Source organism: Sapajus apella, unplaced genomic scaffold (genome assembly GCF_009761245.1).
Source record: "Sapajus apella isolate SASKATOON/1434 unplaced genomic scaffold, GSC_monkey_1.0 scaffold196, whole genome shotgun sequence".
NCBI classification, from domain to species: Eukaryota; Metazoa; Chordata; class Mammalia; order Primates; family Cebidae; genus Sapajus; species Sapajus apella.
In genome coordinates this window covers 578,110-597,012 of record NW_022437136.1, presented here as the reverse complement: position 1 = coordinate 597,012, position 18,903 = coordinate 578,110, and the positions used below count along the sequence as shown (strand labels likewise).

Sequence of the window (18,903 nt, the reverse complement as noted above, 5' to 3'; positions counted from 1 at the left end):
CTGAAAGATAAGAATGCTTAAACTGTGAATGCCAAGTGTCTACTAAGAACAAAAAAAAAAAAAAAAAAAAAAAGGAAAAAAAAAAGGGCCAGGAGTGGTGGCTCATGCCTGTAATCTAAGCACTTTGGAGGCCAAGGCGGGTGGATCACCTGAGGTCAGGAGTTCAAGACCAACATGATGAAACGCCGTCTTTACCAAAAAAAAGAATGCTTAAACTGTTTTTTGGATTTTGGAAGTGGTCTTTTGGTAATTCTTTTTATCTGAAAACTTGACACAAATGCAGTATCATTAAACAAATTTTCAATCAGAATTCTTAAAAAAACATACATGTACAGCACTTTGAGAGGCCAAGGCAAGAGGACTGCTTGAGCCCAGGAGTTTGAGACAAGCCTGGGCAACATAGGTAGACCTCATCTCTACAAAAAATAAATTAGCTGAGCATGATGGTGTGTATCGGTGATCCCAGCTACTTGGGAGGCTGAGGTGGGAGGATCACTGGGGTCCCAGAGTTCAAGGCTGCAGTGAGCCATGACTGTGTCACTGCACTCCAGCCTCGGTGACACTTAGGCTCTGTCTCAAAACAAACAAAAAACACATGTGCTTATTCTTCTGCCATAGTAGATTACAATTACTAAAAAAAAATTTTTTTACCTGGCAATTATTCAGCTCTTGAATTACTTCCTTGTTTTCTTTACTGATGTCACACACACAGATAAATTCTGCTTCTCTGTGGCCTTTAAAAAACTTCTCACGGATTCTTTGCACAACAGCCGTTGCTGACCGGCCAGAGGGAACGGAACAGTTTTCAATATCCCAAAAAACTCCAATGGGGGGTAAGTTTTCTAGCACCTGTCCAGCTACTGCAACTTCTGGTGATCCTTAAGAAATGTTAACACCTTCAATTACTTGTAGTGGAAAATAAATGGCAAATTAAAATAAGATAATAAACTACCTATCATTCTTAGTGGTAGAAAAACCAAATTATTAATTAATGCTAAGTTTTAAGGCTACCAACCTCACTGGTTGACCTAATAAGCAACCATGTTGTTCAAGTATCACTCTAAGATATTATTCCTGTTTTTCAGGAGAAGACAAATCTAAGAGTCAAGTGACTTGAAGCCCACAATAAATCCATCTCAAAGCATGAACCATTCTAACATTAAACAGTGATGCTTCTCCGAGAAGGAGCATGTACCTGACGATACTGCAGCTCCAGGACCCAACTCTCAAGCTTAGCTCACACTTATCTACCTACTTGGTATTAACAAACGCTGAGGAGCTGATAAAGGGTGAAGCTGTTCCTCTTGTTGATTTTGAGTTCATTCTGCATTAACATCTGATTTAACATTTTAAAAATGTTTTCAAAACATATCACATTAACTTTTTAGGGACATTATTTTAACTGAGAACTCTTTGGTTTTCAAATACTGTTTTTAATCAGCCAATGCTAAATTACTCTAAACGCTTTTAGGGAGTATACCATCAACAAGTGTGATTTCAAACCTAAGCTGACACCAAGTCTTTTCCAGCACTTTTATTTCTCCTGATAGGCTACCCATTTTTCTATACAAAGCTTCTGTGTATAGCCTCGGCCCAACATAAAGGGCAAATGACTTCCTGATCTATGATAATAAAAAGATTTCTACCAAGATATGGAAATGGAGACTCACATACACAGTAGCTTTAGAACCACAAGGAGTCCTTCGAAGGTGATTAAATGCAATGTTAGTATCAGATACTGAAAGCTATTTAAATATGCACATTTTATGCCATACTGTGATTTACCAAATTTTGAAGCAGCTTTGCCTAGACTGGTCGCCAATAACAACGTGGGCTCCTTCCCTGTTCCTTTGGTTCCACAGCCATTACACAGAGGGACGGCAAGAGGTGCAGGTTGAGTATTTGGAGGTGGTATATTTGGCCAGACTTTGGCCGCATCAATTATGCTATTTCTTGCTGGCTGTTTTAAAATTTTTTTGAAGAGGAGGAGGTGTCAGAGACATCATTTCAGAGACTGGAGTTATATACAACAACTGAAAACACGCTCTAAGTGTTTTACCCTTCTGCTTCCTAGCCTCTAATAAAACATATTTTCAAATAATCTTTCCCAGAACCATTAGCTATCAATTCATAAATTCATTTCCAGAAGTGACTTGACATGATCAAGAAATATATTAACACCATCACAACTTTACATTCTGGAGCATGTATCTGCTGCAACAAAGACCTCACAGACACTTTACATAAAGGGTAGTAAAATCTTCACTTGAACACCAGTGTGACTAGGGCCAAGTTTCAGGTTTCGTATATTACTGCGAAATAAAAACATGCAGTTATCTACATTACATGAATGCAGCCATGTGTAAGTTGAATGTAAGTTGTAAGAAATCCACTGTGCTGGCCAGGCATGGTGGCTCACGCCTGTAATCCCAGCACTTTGAGAGGCTGAGGCGGGCAGATCCTGAGGTCAGGAGTTCGAGAACAGCCTCTCCAATATGGTGAAATCCCATTTCTACTAAAAAATACAAAAATTAGCTGGGCATGGTGGCGCACGCCTGTAGTCTGTCCCAGCTACTAGGGAGGCTGAGGCAGGAGTATCGCTTGAACCCAGGAGGCAGAGGTTGTGGTGAGCCGAGGTCATGTCACTGCACTCCAGTCTGGGCAACAAGAGTGAAACTCTGTCTCAACAACAAAAAAAGAAAGAAAGAAAGAAAGCTAGAAAGAAAGAAAGAAATCCACTGTGCTTTAGCCCTTAAAGAGAAAACAGAACATGAAGGCTTTGCCAACCTAGTCTCCCATGTAGGAAATGGATTTATTGCAACAAGAGGCTCTAAAAGTATAAACTACATAAATAATGATTGTACTTTTCAAAGTCATCTGCCATTTTCCCCTTTGTTTCTTTCAGAACTAGCAAAAATTATGATGATGGGGAGATTCCTCTATGCCACAGGAGAATCTTCAACCCCATGTATAATAAAGGCTTTTCAAGATAAATCCACTTCAAAAAAGTCATTTCTCCATCTTCAGCTGCACCCAACGTAAGAAATAAAAAGATACGAACCTTGTTTAGACAGTCTTCGCAGTAAAGTGAGCCCTTTAAACAAACCGGAGGTACCACATTAAGGTGCAAAGAGTTGGTGCACAAGTGAGGCGTTAGCTCCGACTGTGAAATGTGCTCTTCCAAATGCCCTGGAGCCCCACTTGTGAAATCAGAACAGGGGAAATAGCCAGCGGAGGTGCAGCCCTGGAGAGTCGGAAACTGATGCAGCTTGTGCACGTTACCATGACATGACTGGAAATGGAGTTTTCCACAACAGGGCAGGTGTTTGCAGGAAGATAGGTTACTCTCCAGACACATGCTGGGAAAGTCACTTGCAACGCCTGCCAAACTGTTCCTAGCTGAGGCATTCTGGAGTGAAGATGCAGATTGGAAAGCAAACCCTGACCCTACCTGACACGTGATTGTCCTGGTGCTTTGCGAGTCTAACAGTGCGCCCGGGTGAATCAAGCTACCCGCACCTCCGCTACCGCCACCACCACCACCAAAACGCATTGGCGAAGTGGAGGGTTCATTCGGGCAATGAGCACAGCAGCTTACTTTGGGGACAGATGAAAGCTGTATTTTAGGCTGCTGAAGAGAACGAATATCAGGAAGTGGGACTGCTGGAAAAAGTTTAGAGCCAGCATGAAGGGGAGATGGTACATCCTTTAATTCCACAGCAACTTTCTTGTTCTCCATGTACTCTTTCTGAGAAAAGAAAATCAGAACACAAATTAATTTTATGAGGTCACTGGTTTTTAGGTTACTCATATCTTACTGCATTCACTAAAAGAAAGTGTTTGATTCTGTTACATCACTCAATCATAACTGAACAAAATGGAATTACAGCTAGTTAAAACCAGGGACATTCTTCAGAGAGGTCTCCAGGAAGTGAACACTAACTGGAACACACAACTAAAATTAAGATTACACTCTGAATCGAAACAGACTGGGGTGGGTGGGCCTATTTACAGCTTTAGCAGCCACTGTGCCTCAGTTGACTTCCTTTCGATAATTTCCCCTTGCCTCACAGAATCTTCTGAAGACAAAACAAGTGGTATGAAAACAACCCAGTCACAAACAGCATTGAATCAAGGTGGCTAACACACACAGTGGTTTGAGGACACTACTTAACAACTCCTGTCGTCAGTCCATAAGGGGTTTTGATAAGATTCCCCAAAGGAAAAGAGTAAGGTTTCAAACATGGATGAGACCAGCCATCTACCCAGATGGCCCACCCATGTTGCTGATCACTTTCGTAAACCCTAGGATATCATGACCTAAAGCCATAATGAAAACAATTACATTGCAACCAGTGAAAAGATTTAGAGAAATCAGAAAACTATCTCCGAAAAACATTCAAGACACATAGTTAGTCATATGACTCCGAAATGGACACAGGAAATCAGCATATCACAAAGGTTATAATGCACAGCATCAGCGGCAGAGACCTGGGTTGGAATCTGATACTCTATAGTTGTATGACCTTGGGTAAGTTACTTAACCTACACTTTGGTTTCTGTGGGTCAAGACGGCCAGGGGAAGACCTATGTTAATTCCAGCTAAATAATTATAAGCTTGCTTGGTTCAGAGTACACTGAAGTTCATATATGAAACTAAACTATATTACTGATGCGGTTAATTAGAAATCAAGTGGCAGCAGGAGGCCTAACGTAAAGACCATCTGAGAGTGCAGTAATACTGGGGAACACCTCAGCGTAGTTGCAGAGCAAGCAATACTGCTCTGGTCACACAAATGACTTCTCAACATGGAAACTGCATGAGGGTCTCATAAAGAGGGCTTACGCAAAGACCTCTCAGATGGGAGGCGACCACTGCTCACAAGATCCCGGGGGGGTCTCTGCAGATGGGAGCTGGCAAGGAGATAAGCATTGCAGGGCACAGATCACGGAATATCTCAGGCTCTGCCTAGGTTCTCGGATATGGAGCGATTTTAACTGCTCTATGTCCTCAATGCTTGGGAGATAAAAGCCCCTGGATGCACTGAGTGTGGTCAAACCCCGATTCCTCATCTGCAGCAGCAGCACCCCATAACAATCAGTGATAAACTCAGAGTACTAGTTTAGCATGTCTTAGAAGGATTTCAAGTGCTCCCCCGCCCCCATCTTACCTACCCCTTCACCCTCACCTTCCACGCCCATAAGATCAATGAGATTATGCACATAATAAAAGTGTTTGGTGCCCAGAGCTCGGTTCCTGAGCTTGTGTTGGTCCCCTGGACCCAGGCTGTAAATTCTACTGTGGTGTCTCTGTCTTTACTTCCTTTTCTCAATCCCTCACCACTGCCAGCACTAAGGGAACCCACCTATGGAGCTGGAGCTGGTACCCAACAGTTTCCTCATCCATAAATTGGGAACAATTCAATGTACTTCCTAGAGTTGCTAGACGGATAAAATAAGATAGAGCCCTTGGCACAGTACCTATCCAATGAAGGGGAACAGAACTCATCAGCCTTTACAGGGTGACTGCAAGAGCCATTAAGGTGAAGAGAGTGCCCTGCTACAGTGACTGAGACATGCTCACCCTTCACAGCATACAAGGGTCCATCTGATTCCTACAACTCCATTCCCTTTTGCTGTGATTCTACACTCACCTGGGAGCATACACTCATCTGGAAGAAATCTGAAGTTTCAACCAAACTTCTCCTAAAACCGAGGTAACAGCAATGGGCTGACCACAGTGAACACCATGTTCTGCCCTCTTCGTAATTACAGTTCGGACTGAAATTAATACATTGGTATTCTGACTTCTATAGATCAGGTTCATATGGGCAGGCTTATTATGAGTGGGTCCCCTAAACCTACTCCATTCTGCATGCCACTGACAAAACTGAGTTTCAAGATCTGTAAAGCTGACCCTGTAATTCTGAACTGTGTGACTCCATGAGGACCAGATCTAACATTCCATCCCAGGAAGCCTTGCTTTTGATATCAACCCTCACTGTCAACTGTCCCTAAAATAAAACTCCTAAAATGAGGCAAATTACTTGATGCCTTGCAACAAAGAAAACTAGACACTGAAAACCTAGAGAAGATGGAAAAGTAAATTGGTTTTTAAAAAGTTATTAATACCCAGCCAGACATGTTGGCTCACGCCCATAATCCTAATACTTTGGGAGGCTGAGGTGAGTGGATTACCTGAGGTCAGGAGTTCAAGACCAGCCTGGCCAACATGGTGACACTCCGTCTCTACTAAAATACAAAAATTAGCCGGGCATGGTGGCGCATGCCTATAATCCCAGCTACTCAAGAGGCTGAGATGGGAGAATTGCTTGAACCTGGGAGACAGTGGTTGCAGTGAGCCGAGATCATACCACTGCACGCCAGCCTAGGTGGCTGAGCAAGACTCTATCTCAAAAAGAAAAGAAAGGAAATGTCAAAATCACAATGAATAAGCAAGAAGTGAGAGATATAAATTTATATTGAGATGTAAATATTCGAGAAATCTCGAAGAAAAAAAACAGGCAATGGCTAAGCTCTTCCCAATCCTCCCTAGATTACAGACTCAAAACTCAGAGGGATACAGTAAAATACGATGTATTCTGTACTTTCCTACAATTTTACTACATAATGTGGATTTTTAATTATTGTTATCTGTGACTTTAATGAGAAAGAAATCTTTCCCAAATTTTAACATTAAATAGCATCAACTGTTACTCAAAGTGAAATAGAGGAGTTAAAAAAATTGTGCTGTGCTTCTGAGTCAGGAATCACTATAATGTGGTATAAGGGGCAATACAGGCAAGATCTACAGAAAAACTCAGCACAGACTCCAGGATGAGAGACTGTGTCCCAGACCATATGGACCTCTCTCATCTATCTGCATAAGGAATCTGCTACATCCTTAGTCTTGCATATAGTTACCGTTTGGGGACTATGTGGCAGCGTCTGCTCAGGACGAGAAAAACAATTAGAGAATTTCCAAAGCCATGGCTTAGCAGCATTATCTTGTTGAAGCCATCCACGTGTTCTGCCGCAGGAGTTCTCAGTTTCGTTTCCTTCCATCATACAGCCATGCAAAGTGATTCAACATTCTTTCATCTTTCTTTTCTTTCATTCTTCCACCCTGTTAAGAACGAGTAAGATTTCAGTGTTATTTCTTTGCCTAAGTACAAATTTTACAACATATTAAAATGTGAAACTGCAGCTCTATTTGTAGTGCAATGGCTCCCAACAATTCAGATCTTTTTTTTGACATGGAGTCTCACTGTGTAGCCAAGGCTGGGGTGCAACGGCACGATCCCAGCTCACAGCAACCTCCACCTTCTGGGTTCAAGCGATTCTTGTGCCTCACCCTCCCAAGTAGCTGGGTCTACCAGAGCCTGCCACCATGCCAAGCTAATTTTTTGTATTTTTATTAGAGATGGGTTTCACCAAATTGGCCAGGCTGGTCTTGAATAAAAATACAAAAAGAGCCATCACCATATCCTCATTAACAACTATATGTACGAGTTTAAAATTGATTTAAAAGCAACCTCTCGCACTGTTTCTTTGATCTAAGCATGGAAGGTCAAAACTAAGGGGCCTCTGTGGACTTTGAATTTGATTTGCTACAGAACAAATTGAATCACTTTCTTAGTTTACTAAGAATGAAAGTGCAATCTGATATGCCACCAAAAATCTAACTGGTAGAAAAATCTCAAGTTGCAGCTGTGCTATAGCTCCGCCAGGGCAACAACACTCTTATAGGTCTCAACAATAAACGCAGGTGAGGCGCAGTGGCCCAGGCCTGTAATCCCAGCACTTTAGGAAGCCCAGGTGGGTGAATCGCTTGAGCCCAGGAGTTCCACACCAGCCTGGGCAACATGGCAAAACCCCATCTCTACAAAAAATTAGCTGAGTGTGACAGTGCATGCCGGTAATCCCAGCTACTCAGGAGGCTGAGGGGGAAGAGCCTGGGAAGTCAAGGCTGCAGTGAGCTGTGACTGCGCCACTGCACTCCAGCCTGGGTGACAGAGTGAGACCCTGTCTCAAAAACAAACAAACCAAAAACAATACATGCATGGGATTGGAGGCAGCTGGTCAACGGTGAAGACAACTGAGCCTCATTTCCAAGTCCTCCCTGTAGCATCCCAATTCCCTCCTCACCGTTACCTATAGGGGCCATTTTAAGGTGATTACTTTTACTATCTCTTGAAAATTTCACCTGGGCATGTATAAAAGAATTTCTTTCAGTTATCTCTCTCATAAGATGTTATTTTTGAGAGATTTTAATATCTATATGGCGGGGAGAAGGAAGAGGATTATACGAGTACTATATTGAAGGTACAGAAGTGACCCCATAATGCAGAGGTACACTACGGCCCATCAGCCAAAATCAGCCCACAGCTTGTATTTAAATGGCTTGTGAACTAAGAACGCATTTTATACTTTTTAATTTTTGAAAAAAAAATTAAAAATAATAATACATGGCCGGGCGTGGTGGCTCACGCCTATAATCCCAGCACTTTGGGAGGCCGAGGCGGGTGGATCACAAGGTCAAGAGATCGAGACCATCCTGGTCAACAAGGTGAAACCCCGTCTCTACTAAAAATACAAAAATTAGCTGGGCATGATGGTGCATGCCTGTAGTCCCAGCTACTCGGGAGGCTGAGGCAGGAGAATTGCTTGAACCCAGGAGGCGGAGGTTGCGGTGAGCCGAGATCGTGCCATTGCACTCCAGTCTGGGCAACAACAGCGAAACTCCGTCTCAAAAAATAATAATAATAATAATAATACATTGTGACATACAAAATTATATGAAATTGATGCCAGGCGTGGTGGCTCATGCCTGTAGTCCCAGCACTTTGGGAGGCCAAGGCAGCTGGATCACTTGAGGTCAGGAGTTTGAGACCAGCCTGGCCAACATGGTGAAATCCTGTCTCTACTAAAAATACAAAAATTAGCCGGGCATGGTGGCACATGTCTGTAAATCCCAGCTACTCTGGAGGCTGAGATTCACTTCAAGAAGAATCACTTGAATCAGGGAGGTAGATGTTGCAGTGAGATGAGATTGTGCCACTGTACTCTAGCCTGGGCTATAGAGTGAGACCCTGTCTCAAAAACAAACGAACAAACAAACGAAATTATATGAAATTCAAATTTCAGTGTCTGTAAATAAAGTTTTATTGAGACATAGACACACTCATTAAGTACTGCCTAAGGCTGCTTTTGTATTCCAATTGGAGAGCTGTGAAGAGAATCTCTTTGCAAACAGACTGTATGGCCTACAACGCCTAAAATGTTTACTATCTGGCTCTTGTCAGCCTGGGCAACAGAGCAAGATCACAGCTGTAAAAAAATAATAAAGTTTAAAATATCAACAACGTGTGGCAGAGAGCAACTAGTCCCAGCTACTCAGGAGACTGAGGTGAGAGGATCTCTTGAGGCCAAGAATTTGACACTGCAGTGAACTATGACTGGCCAAGAAGGCCAAGAAGTTGCCACTGCACTTCAGTGTGGGCAAAAGAGTGAGATTCTGTCTCTAAAAAAAATTTGTTTTAAAGTTTCTGTTTTGTCCCATGTAAAATACGGCTAATTTCTCCCCTGTCACCATATTAGAGGAAACAAAATTAGATAAAATGAATCCCACTGTCTATTTTCACAACCATATCTCTTGTGCCAACCAAGGGACCCCCACTCTGTAAATACAAAGTAAACAGTAGTTGAATGAATGTGGAATTCAATTAATAAAGCATGCCATTTACCTATCACACACTGTTGGGAGTGGTTAATTTGGAGACAGAGGGGGATTTAACTGCCACTACTGACAGTAAATTATGAGTCTCATTTTTCTTTTTTTTTTTTTTTTTTTTTTGAGACGGGGGTTTGTTTTTGTTACCCAGGCTGGAGTGCAATGGCACGATCTTGGCTCACTGCAACCTCCGCCTCCTGGGTTCAGGCAATTCTCCTGCCTCAGCCTGGACTACAGGCACGCGCCACCATGCCCAGCTAATTTTTTTGTATTTTTAGTAGAGACGGGGTTTCACCATGTTGACCAGGATGGTCTCGATCTCTTGACCTCGTGATCCACCCGCCTCGGCCTCCCAAAGTGCTGGGATTACAGGCGTGAGCCACCACGCCCAGCTAAGACATTTTCATGTAACATGACTTATGTCTTCATTTAGCAAATATTTACTTAGTATCTACTATGCAGCAGGCCTGTGCTTGGTACAAGGAATATAATGATGGAAAAAAAAACCCACTTATATAATTTTCGCAATTATTCTGTGAGGTAGACAGGGAAGAAATTAGTTACATTTTTGCAGAGGAGGAAACAGAAACTTAATGAAGTTATGTAGCTAGCCTGACCCAAAATTAGGCCTGTTCACCCCTTCGCTACACCAAGGTGCCTTAAATACTCTCAATACAAGCGATTTAAAGTAAAACTTGGCTGGGCTCTGTGGCTCAGGCCTGTAATTCCAGCACTTTGGAGACCCAGGCAGGCGATCACGTGGTCCGGAGTTCGAGACCATCCTGGCCGATACGGTGAAACCCTGTCTCTACTAAAAATACAAAAATTAGCCTGGCATGGTGGCGTCCCCCAGTAGTCCCAGCTATTTGGGAGGCTGAGGCAGAAGAACCAGGGAGGCAGAGGTTGCAGTGAGCCGAGATCGCATCACTGCACTCCAGTCTGGACGACAGAGCAAGGCTCTGTCTCCAAAAAAAAAAAAAAAAAAGTAAAAATTTGTTAGGTGCCTGCACCCTCAAAATTTCCCAATTATCCATGAGGCAATTTAGGTAGACAAAAGCAGATTCTGTTGGACGAGTGACAGTCTCCTTCCTGTCACTCTCTTCAAGTTTTTTGAGCAATTCAGTTAGGAGCTGAGAGCATAGGCTCTGTCGACTGTTTGCATTTTTGTCCCCAGTTCTACCGCGGTGCAGCTTTGCACAACTCACAACCTTTCTGAACCTCAGATCCCATCTCCAAGATAGGTGTGATAATAATAGAAACCACCTTACCAGGCTGTTGTTTGGATTACATGAGATAATCCATGGGGAACATTTAGCAAATGGTGTTTCTGTAGCATCCAGTCTAGCCCTCGACCCCACATCACCCCATCCCATTACCGTTTTCTCCCCCATAGCTCTTCTGGCTAAAATGCCCTTTTAGCTTGTTATTTTATTATCTTTTCCCCCCATTTGGAATATAAACTCCATGACAACAGGGACTACGTTTTCCTATTCACTCTTCTATATCTCCTACCCAAAGTACAATGCCTAGCACATTTTAATAAAAAAAACTGTTGAACGAATAAAGCTTAATAAGTATCTAGGAAGACAAGGTTTCAATCCACCGATATGCAGAGATGCAGGAAAGTCCAAAAGATACAAATGCAATTGGACGGCTCTTGGTAATATCGGAAAGGTGCTGGAGAAACTTTAAAAGGTGTATCACGAGGTCGTGTTACAACTACTAGTGAGAGTGGCTGACGCCCTAGGGCAGCTCAACACTATCTGTCAACCCTAAGACTACACCCTAGGGATTGCTAAAAAGCCGAGGAGAACGCAAAACGCCCGGGCATGCGGGAGGGTGCTGCAAAAATACCCGCCCCTTTCCTTCTCTCTTAACCTTCCAACTGTGCACTTCACTCTTTGAGGGCCCCACAGGGGGCAGACAGGGGCGGGCGGGGAACGAAATACCCTCGAAGGGTAACAGGGGCGCCAACAGCGACAGTACTAAACGGACACGAAAGGGAGACAAGCTAACTCTTTCGTGGGGGGCCCGACTGGCGCGTCCCAGTTAGCCAACCTATCCACTCCACCACCATCCCACCAGCAATAGGAGGGGGAAGGGGGGGACACTGTCCTCCGTCCCGCCCCGCTGGCCCCAGAGCAGGGCCAGCCACGATCTGGCCGCAGCACTGTCTACAAACTCACCTCTGCCGCCGGCTCCACCTCCGCTCACATTCCGGCCCCGCCGCCTTCCCCCCGCCCCCCGAAGCCCTTTGTTTTGATTCCCGACTCCGCAGCTCCCGCCGCCGCCGCCAAGCGCACCCTCCACTTCCGCTTCCGCAACCCACCGCCCCTGTCGCAAAACCGACGCCCTTCACTCCCTTTAGCCCCGCCCCTTCCTCGCCCCGCCTCCGTCGCCGCGTCCTCTCCGCGCGGGGCATGCTGGGAACCCCGGGGGGGGCGGGGCCTCGCGGCCCTGCAGCCTCGTCAGGCTCAGTCCCCTCCCGATAAACCCCTAAATAGGGACCTTCCCGGGGGGTGACCCTGGCTTTTTTGGCGAAAACCCCCAGTTTAAGGAGGCCTTCCCCCTGGCTTCACGTTGTGGAGTCGAAAGGAACCTTGAAGCGGAGAATGAGGGAGCTCGTGACGTGGACCCGAGGAAAAAACCTGCCAACCAGGATTTAATAGAATTCAGCTCTTTTAGGCGTTGAAGGGAAGGCGATTTGAACGGGGTTTTAATGAAAAACCCGATCGCTTCGGCTTTTCTTTTTCCCTCTGTCAGGTCTCGTCCCGTGATGGTCCTACTTTATTTTTAAAAAATTAAATGGCGCATATTCCCCAGCATCCTAAATCTAGTGCAACCTAGTGGCAGGTGGAGAAAAAATAACTACCAACCGGGCTTCCTGCGAGGTCCCCTGGGGTTCTCGCAAAGTTCTGACCCAGCCGGCAAAAACAAAGTGTGCAAAGACTCAACTGGATATTGCCACTAAGAATCAAGAGATTTTTTGGGGGACTTGAGCAAGAAAACGTTATTTTTAAATGCCCTGCTCCAGAGCTTGCTACAAATGATACAACGTGTCATGACAGGTAGGGCGAGCAAAAAGGAGACGGTTAGTTTCCAGGGCTTTGCGAAACCAAAACACTTGCGTTTTAGGTGGCCAGATAGGCCCTGTGGTTTGCTTTTTTTTTTTTTTTTTTTTTTAATAGCGCCCCACAATCTTCACGTTTCCCTGGAATAAAAAAATTTTAAGACTCGGCAAAAGGGTGATTTCTGAAACTACCAACTGCTGACTATTTTCTGTTGCAAATTAGGAGAAAAAGTGCATATTGTGTAAATTAAATCTAGACACAATTTAGGATGTGCTATCTGAATGCTACCTTCAAAGTTTATTTTTAAAGTTTGTCTAATAACAAGTTGACTTTGCAAAAGAATGAGTAAGTCAAAATTGCCAAACGAGAATATTTTCCTGAAAAAAATCGCCACTGTGAGGTGATTTCAATAGGCAATCTGCATTAGGTGGGGATTAACACTTCCCTATAAACATCCTTGTAGACGGGTATTGTGGAGGGCAAGATCAGACATGTAGCAGAAGAATCCTTTGTGCCTGTATTTAATTTTCCAGAAGGCAGATGACAAGCACACATCCTCTTTCTACATAGGTGTTTAGTACTGCTGATTAAATCTTCACTGTGGGTTGGGCACAGTGGCTCACGCTTGCCTGTAATCCCAACACTTTGGGAAGCTACGGAGAATTTCTTGAGCCTACAAATTTGAGACCAGACTGGGAAACAGTGAAACCCTGTCAGTATTTAAAAAAGAAAGGAAAATATCTTCATTGTGTCTCTGTATAGGTAGTATTTTCCAAGTGGAGATTAGAATAGATAAAAACCCCTCTTCTAGCGTTTTGGTTTTTTCAAAGTAGCAAACAAATATGCTACTCTTCAGAGGCTTTGTTTTCCCCATTTTATTTCGTTTTAGTATGTCTGAATACAAACCATATTAACTAAAAATCTTGAAACAAGGTAATTATGAGTTTCTAATTGCTTTTTTAAAAAAAAAAGGTTTTAGCCAGAAAACATAAAAAAAAGTGACACATTTTATTTTTCTTTCTTTTTTTTGAGACAAAGTCTTGCTCTGTCACCCAGGCTGGAGTACAGTGGGAGGATCTTGGCTCACTGCAGCCTCCACCTCCCAAATTCAAGCGATTCTCCTGTCTCAGCCTCCTGAGTAGCTAGGATTACAGGTGCTTACCACCATGCCCAGCTAATTTTTGTATTTTTATTAGAGCCAGAATAGTGCCATGTTAAACAGGCCAGGCTGGTCTCGAACTCCTAGCTGATCCTACCGCCTCGGCCTCTTTAGGATTACAAGGCTGAGCCACTGAACCTGACCACGTTTTCTTTATATGCATATTTTTATTTTAGATTCCTTTTTACCAAGCAGACACATTTTGCTTGACTTAGCTTGGCATTCTTTTTTTTTTTTTTGAGACGGAGTTTCGCTCTTGTTACCCAGGCTGGAGTGCAATGGCGCGATCTCGGCTCACCGCAACCTCCGCCTCCTGGGTTCAGGCAATTCTCCTACCTCAGCCTCCTGAGTAGCTGGGATTACAGGCACGTGCCACCATGCCCAGCTAATTTTTTGTATTTTTAGTAGAGACGGGGTTTCACCGTGTTGACCAGGATGGTCTTGATCTCTTGACCTCGTGATCCACCCTCCTCGGCCTCCCAAAGTGCTGGGATTACAGGCGTGAGCCACTGCGCCCAGCGAGCTTGGCGTTCTTTAAAGTTCAGAGCTGTAACTAGTCATAACAGGTAAATGTAGTGATTAAAAATGGGCAGGTCATGGCGACTCATGCCTGTAATCCCAGCACTTTAGGAGGCTGAGACAGGAGGATCCCTTGAGGCTAGGTGTTTAGAACCTGCCTGAGCAACCTGGCGAGACACTTGTTTCCATTAAAGCAAATTTTTAACTCTGTGACAGATAACTTTGAAAAGAGTTTAATGATGTTTAGCATTTTAATGGAAGTCCTCATTTGTATTCCAGCTACTGGTAACGTTTTTATCCCTGGATGGCTGGCTTGGGTGCAGATGTTTGGAGACCTTTTAAAGGTATGGAGAATTGGCTTGACTACATTGTGTGGAGCAAGTTGTTTTGTTTGTTTGTTTTGTTTTTGCTTTTTCAGATGGAGTCTGTTGCTCTGTTGCCCAGGCTGGAGTGCAGTGGCACAATCTTGGCTCACTGCAACCTCTTGCCTCCCAGGTTCAAGTGATTCTCCTGCCTCAGCTTCCTGAGTAGCTGGGATTACAGGCGCGTGCCACTGCGCCTGGCTAATTTTTGTATTTTTAGTAGAGACAGGGTTTCACTATGTTGGTCAGGCTGGTCTCGAACTCCTGACCTTGTGATTCACCCACCTTGGCCTCCCAAAGTGCTGGGATTACAGACGTGAGCCACTGTGCCCAGCTTGGAGCAAGTTTTAAAGAAGCAAAGGACTCAGAATTCATGTTTGATGAAATGCAGGCAGACCTTTTATCCTAAAAACTATGGTTTTTAATGACCACAGCAAGCAAGCAAGAAAGCATGCAGATTACCCCTTGAAAGGGTCTTCCCTTACCCTGGCTGGAGTGCAGTGACCCTTTGACACTCACTACAGCCTGAAATTCCTGGGCTTTAGTAATCCTCAGCCTCCCAGTGAGCTTTGTATACAGCCTAATGGAGTCTCATGGCACAAGAAGATTAAACAGTCTCGAATTTTAATAAATTTCTGCAATCAAAAAAAAAAAACTTTTTAAAACAAAATAGTCATATTAAGTGGAAAGCTAGTAAAAGTCTGAATTACAAGTACTTTTAAAAGAAACGTAATTATATTGCTGCTTTTTTTTTTTTAAGACGGGGTTTCGCCATGTTGGTCAGGCTGGTCGTGAACTCCCGACCTCAGGTAATCTGCTGACTTTGGCCTCCAAAGTGCTTGGATTACAGGCGTGAGCCACCACGCACAGCCTATATTGCTGCTTTATAAAGACTACTAGCCTAAGAAAAGTATATCAACCCTTAGAAGGAGACAATTATGAATCAAAATACATAAACATTCTCTCTTTTTTTTTTTTTTTAGAGTTTCGCTCTTGTTACCCAGACTGGAGTGCAATGGCTCCATCTCGGCTCACCACAACCTCCACCTCCTGGGTTCAAGCAATTCTCCTGCCTCAGCCTCCCGAGTAGCTGGGACTACAGGTGTGTGCCACCATGCCCAGCTAATTTTTGTATTTTTAGTAGAGACAGGGTTTCACCATGTTGACCAGGATGGTCGGCCTCCCAAAATGCTGTGATTATAGGCGTGAGCCACTGCGCCCGGCCTCCCATAAACATTCTCTTAAGGAGCTATATTTTAAGTATGTATCCTCTGTTGTATTCCTATCTTTGCTGGGAAAACTTTAGAGAGTACAAGTAACTTTGGCTTTTTTCCTCGTCCAAATTATAACCTTCACATTTATTGAAACCAGAATGATTTTTTTGTGTGCTGTTTAAGTAACTACTTTACATTCAATTCAGCTCAACGAACAAAGCTGTTATTAAAGAAATTTCTCCTTGTCCTGGCGTGGGTGACTAATGCCTGTAATCTCAGCACTTTGGGAGGCCGAGGCAGATGGATCACAAGGTCAGGCGTTCGAGACCAGCCTGGCCAATATGGTGAAACCCTATCTCTACTAAAAATACAAAAATTAGCTGGCGTGGTGGCAGGTGCCTGTAGCCCTAGCTACTTGGGAACCTCAGGCAGGAGAATTGCTTGAGCCGCGGAGATGGAGGTTGCAGTGAGCCGAGATTGCACCACTGCACTTTAGCCTGGGTGACAGAGGGAGACTCTGTCTCAAAAAAAGAAAAAAAAGAAAAAAAAAATTAGCCAGATGTGGTTTGCACATGCCTGTAATCCCAGCTACGCAGGAGGCTGAGGCAGGTGAATTGCTTGAACCCGGTAGGCAGAGGTTTCAGTGAGCCGAGATCACACCATTGCACTCCAGACTGGGCAACAAGAGCGAAACTTCGTCTCAAAATTAAAAAAAAGGAAATTTCTCAGAAACTTTTCTTCTGCCTGTGTTAGCTTTAGTGGTTTGAATTAATAAATGATCATAGAAGGACCTAAAGAAGTTAAATGGAGTTATCTGCTCAGCTATATCCCAAAACTACAAGGAAAACAAATCTAATTTTAAAAGGGCCAGAAAAACATTTTAAAGTACACCAAAATTTTCCTTTCATTTTTGAGGTTTTACCAAATGACAAACCCATCTCCCTAAAGTTTGTTTCCAGATAAGACTTTAATGATTATCATTTCAATGTCCTCTCCTTTTTTTTTAATGGGAAATTTGGGAAATTGAGAACCAACTAGTTTAAATGCCTTGATCACAGCTATTTAGGCAACACCAGTACCTCATCAGTTTATGCTTGTTTCTCTGTAAGCTGAGATTAGTTCCTGTCCAGAAACCTTACAGAGTGGTGAGGGTCAAATAAAATTCTGAGGGGGGCCAGGCGTGGTGGTTCATGACTGTAATCCCAGCACTTTGGGAGGCGGAGGTGAGTGGATCACCTGAGGTCAGGAGTTCAGCTTGCCCAACATGGTGAAAACCTGTCGCTGCTAAAAATACGAAATTAGCCAGGCGTGGTGGTGCACACCTGTAATCCTAGCTACTCAGGAAGCTGAGGCAGGAGAATCACTTGAACCCTGGAGGAAGAAGTTGCAATGAACCAAGATTGTGCCACTGCACTCCAGCCTGGATAACAGAGCAAGATTCCAGTAATAACAAGAAAAACCTGAGGGGGATAATCCCAGCTGCTTGGGAGGCTGGGGCAGAATTGCTTAAACCCGGGAGGCAGAGATTTCAGTGAGCTGAGATTTTGCCACTGCAGTCTAGCCTGGGTGACAGAGTGAGACTCCATCTCAATAAATAACTAATTAATTAAATTAATAAAATTCCAAAGTTGAGGCCTGGTGTGGTGGCTCACGCCTGTAATCCCAGCACTGTGGAAGGCCAAGGCAGGTGGATCACTTGAGGTCAGGAGTTTGAGACCAGCCTGGCCAACATGGTGAAAACTCGTCTCTACTAAAAATACAAAAATTAGTCGGGCGTGGTGGCAGGCGCCTGTAATCCCAACTGCTTGGGAAGCTGAGGCAGGAGAATCGCTTGAACCTGGGAGGCGGAAGTTGTAGTGAGCTGAGAACTGCACTCCAGCCTGAGCAACAGAGTGAGACTCTGTCTCAATAAAATAAAATTCCAAGGGGGAAGGCTTCAGAACTAGTAAACCATGAAGCAGGATGCAAATGATTCATTGATGTTTGGGAAGTTTCCTGAAAGACATTTGGTACTTTCCTTAAACTTGTTGATGGGTGGTGAGGTTCCCCTTTGTGCCTCTGAGCAGTTTTTAGGAAATAGCAAGGAGTCCAAAGTAGAATTTGAGAAAGGCTATTCTAAGCATAGTTGGGAGGCAGGACTGGGGTAGAAGATACTGGAATAGCTAAAATCTCTTTGCCTGTACGTAGTGCTGAGGAAGGCAGGTTTAGGAGTCAGAGCCAGCTTTGAAACCTGATTTGTTAATTACTAATTGTAAGACCACAGACAACTCCATTAACTTCCTGCATCTTTATTCTCATTTTTTTTTTTTTTTTTTTTTGAATCAGAGTGTTTCCCTGTCGCCCAGGCTGTAGTGCAGTGGGGCAATCTCGGTTCACTGCAATCTCCACCTCCTGGGTTCAAGCAATTCTGCCTCAGCCTCCGGAGTAGCTGGGACTACAGGCTCGCACCACCACGGCCAGCTAATTTTTTTGTATTTTTAGTAGAGGTGGGGTTTCACCTTGTTGATGAGGATGATCTTGACCTTGTGATCCACTGGCTTACCTTGGCCTCCGAAAGTGCTGGGATTACAGGTGTGAGCCACTGTTTTCTCATCTTTAAAATGGATACAATAAAATGCTTTCCTGGGTTATCATCTGCGGTTCAACTCCATGTTCTCCTCCCTGCAGTGGCCTTCCCTGACCATAGTATCTGAAGTGACCTCTCTCAGCCCTTTTTTATCAAATGAGCTTGCCTTAGCCGTAGCACTTATCTGTATCTGAAATGATACTACACTTTCTGCTTGTAGGTTTAGTGTGTTTCTCTCTTAACAATATAAGCCCTTTGAGGACAGATACCTGTCTGATG

The 18,903-nt window shown here is 43.9% G+C and overlaps 2 protein-coding genes across 8 annotated transcripts in view; one reads left to right on the top strand and one right to left on the bottom strand.

Moving 5' to 3' along the window:
• MARF1 (meiosis regulator and mRNA stability factor 1) overlaps positions 1-12,067 on the bottom strand; it is a 47,627-nt gene extending 35,560 nt beyond the window's left edge. For 3 of the 6 annotated variants that reach the window (XM_032269650.1, XM_032269655.1, XM_032269654.1), the window contains exons 1-5: positions 11,920-12,067; positions 6,925-7,126; positions 3,062-3,748; positions 1,786-1,960; positions 652-878 (exon numbers count right to left, since the gene is read on the bottom strand). In XM_032269650.1, the coding sequence (XP_032125541.1) occupies positions 652-878; positions 1,786-1,960; positions 3,062-3,748; positions 6,925-7,068 (1,233 nt within the window). In that variant the 5' untranslated portion in view covers positions 7,069-7,126; positions 11,920-12,067. The remainder of the gene's footprint in view (positions 1-651; positions 879-1,785; positions 1,961-3,061; positions 3,749-6,924; positions 7,127-11,919) is intronic. The other 3 variants (XM_032269651.1, XM_032269653.1, XM_032269656.1) reach the window with 2 other exon arrangements.
• An 83-nt stretch (positions 12,068-12,150) lies between these two features.
• NDE1 (nudE neurodevelopment protein 1) overlaps positions 12,151-18,903 on the top strand; it is a 64,352-nt gene continuing 57,599 nt past the window's right edge. The window contains exons 1-2 of one of the 2 annotated variants that reach the window (XM_032269634.1): positions 12,151-12,801; positions 14,762-14,826. The gene's annotated coding sequence lies outside the window, so the exon portion shown is untranslated. Of the gene's footprint in view, positions 12,802-13,572; positions 13,738-14,761; positions 14,827-18,903 lie in introns of those variants that run through there. The other variant, XM_032269636.1, reaches the window with a different exon arrangement.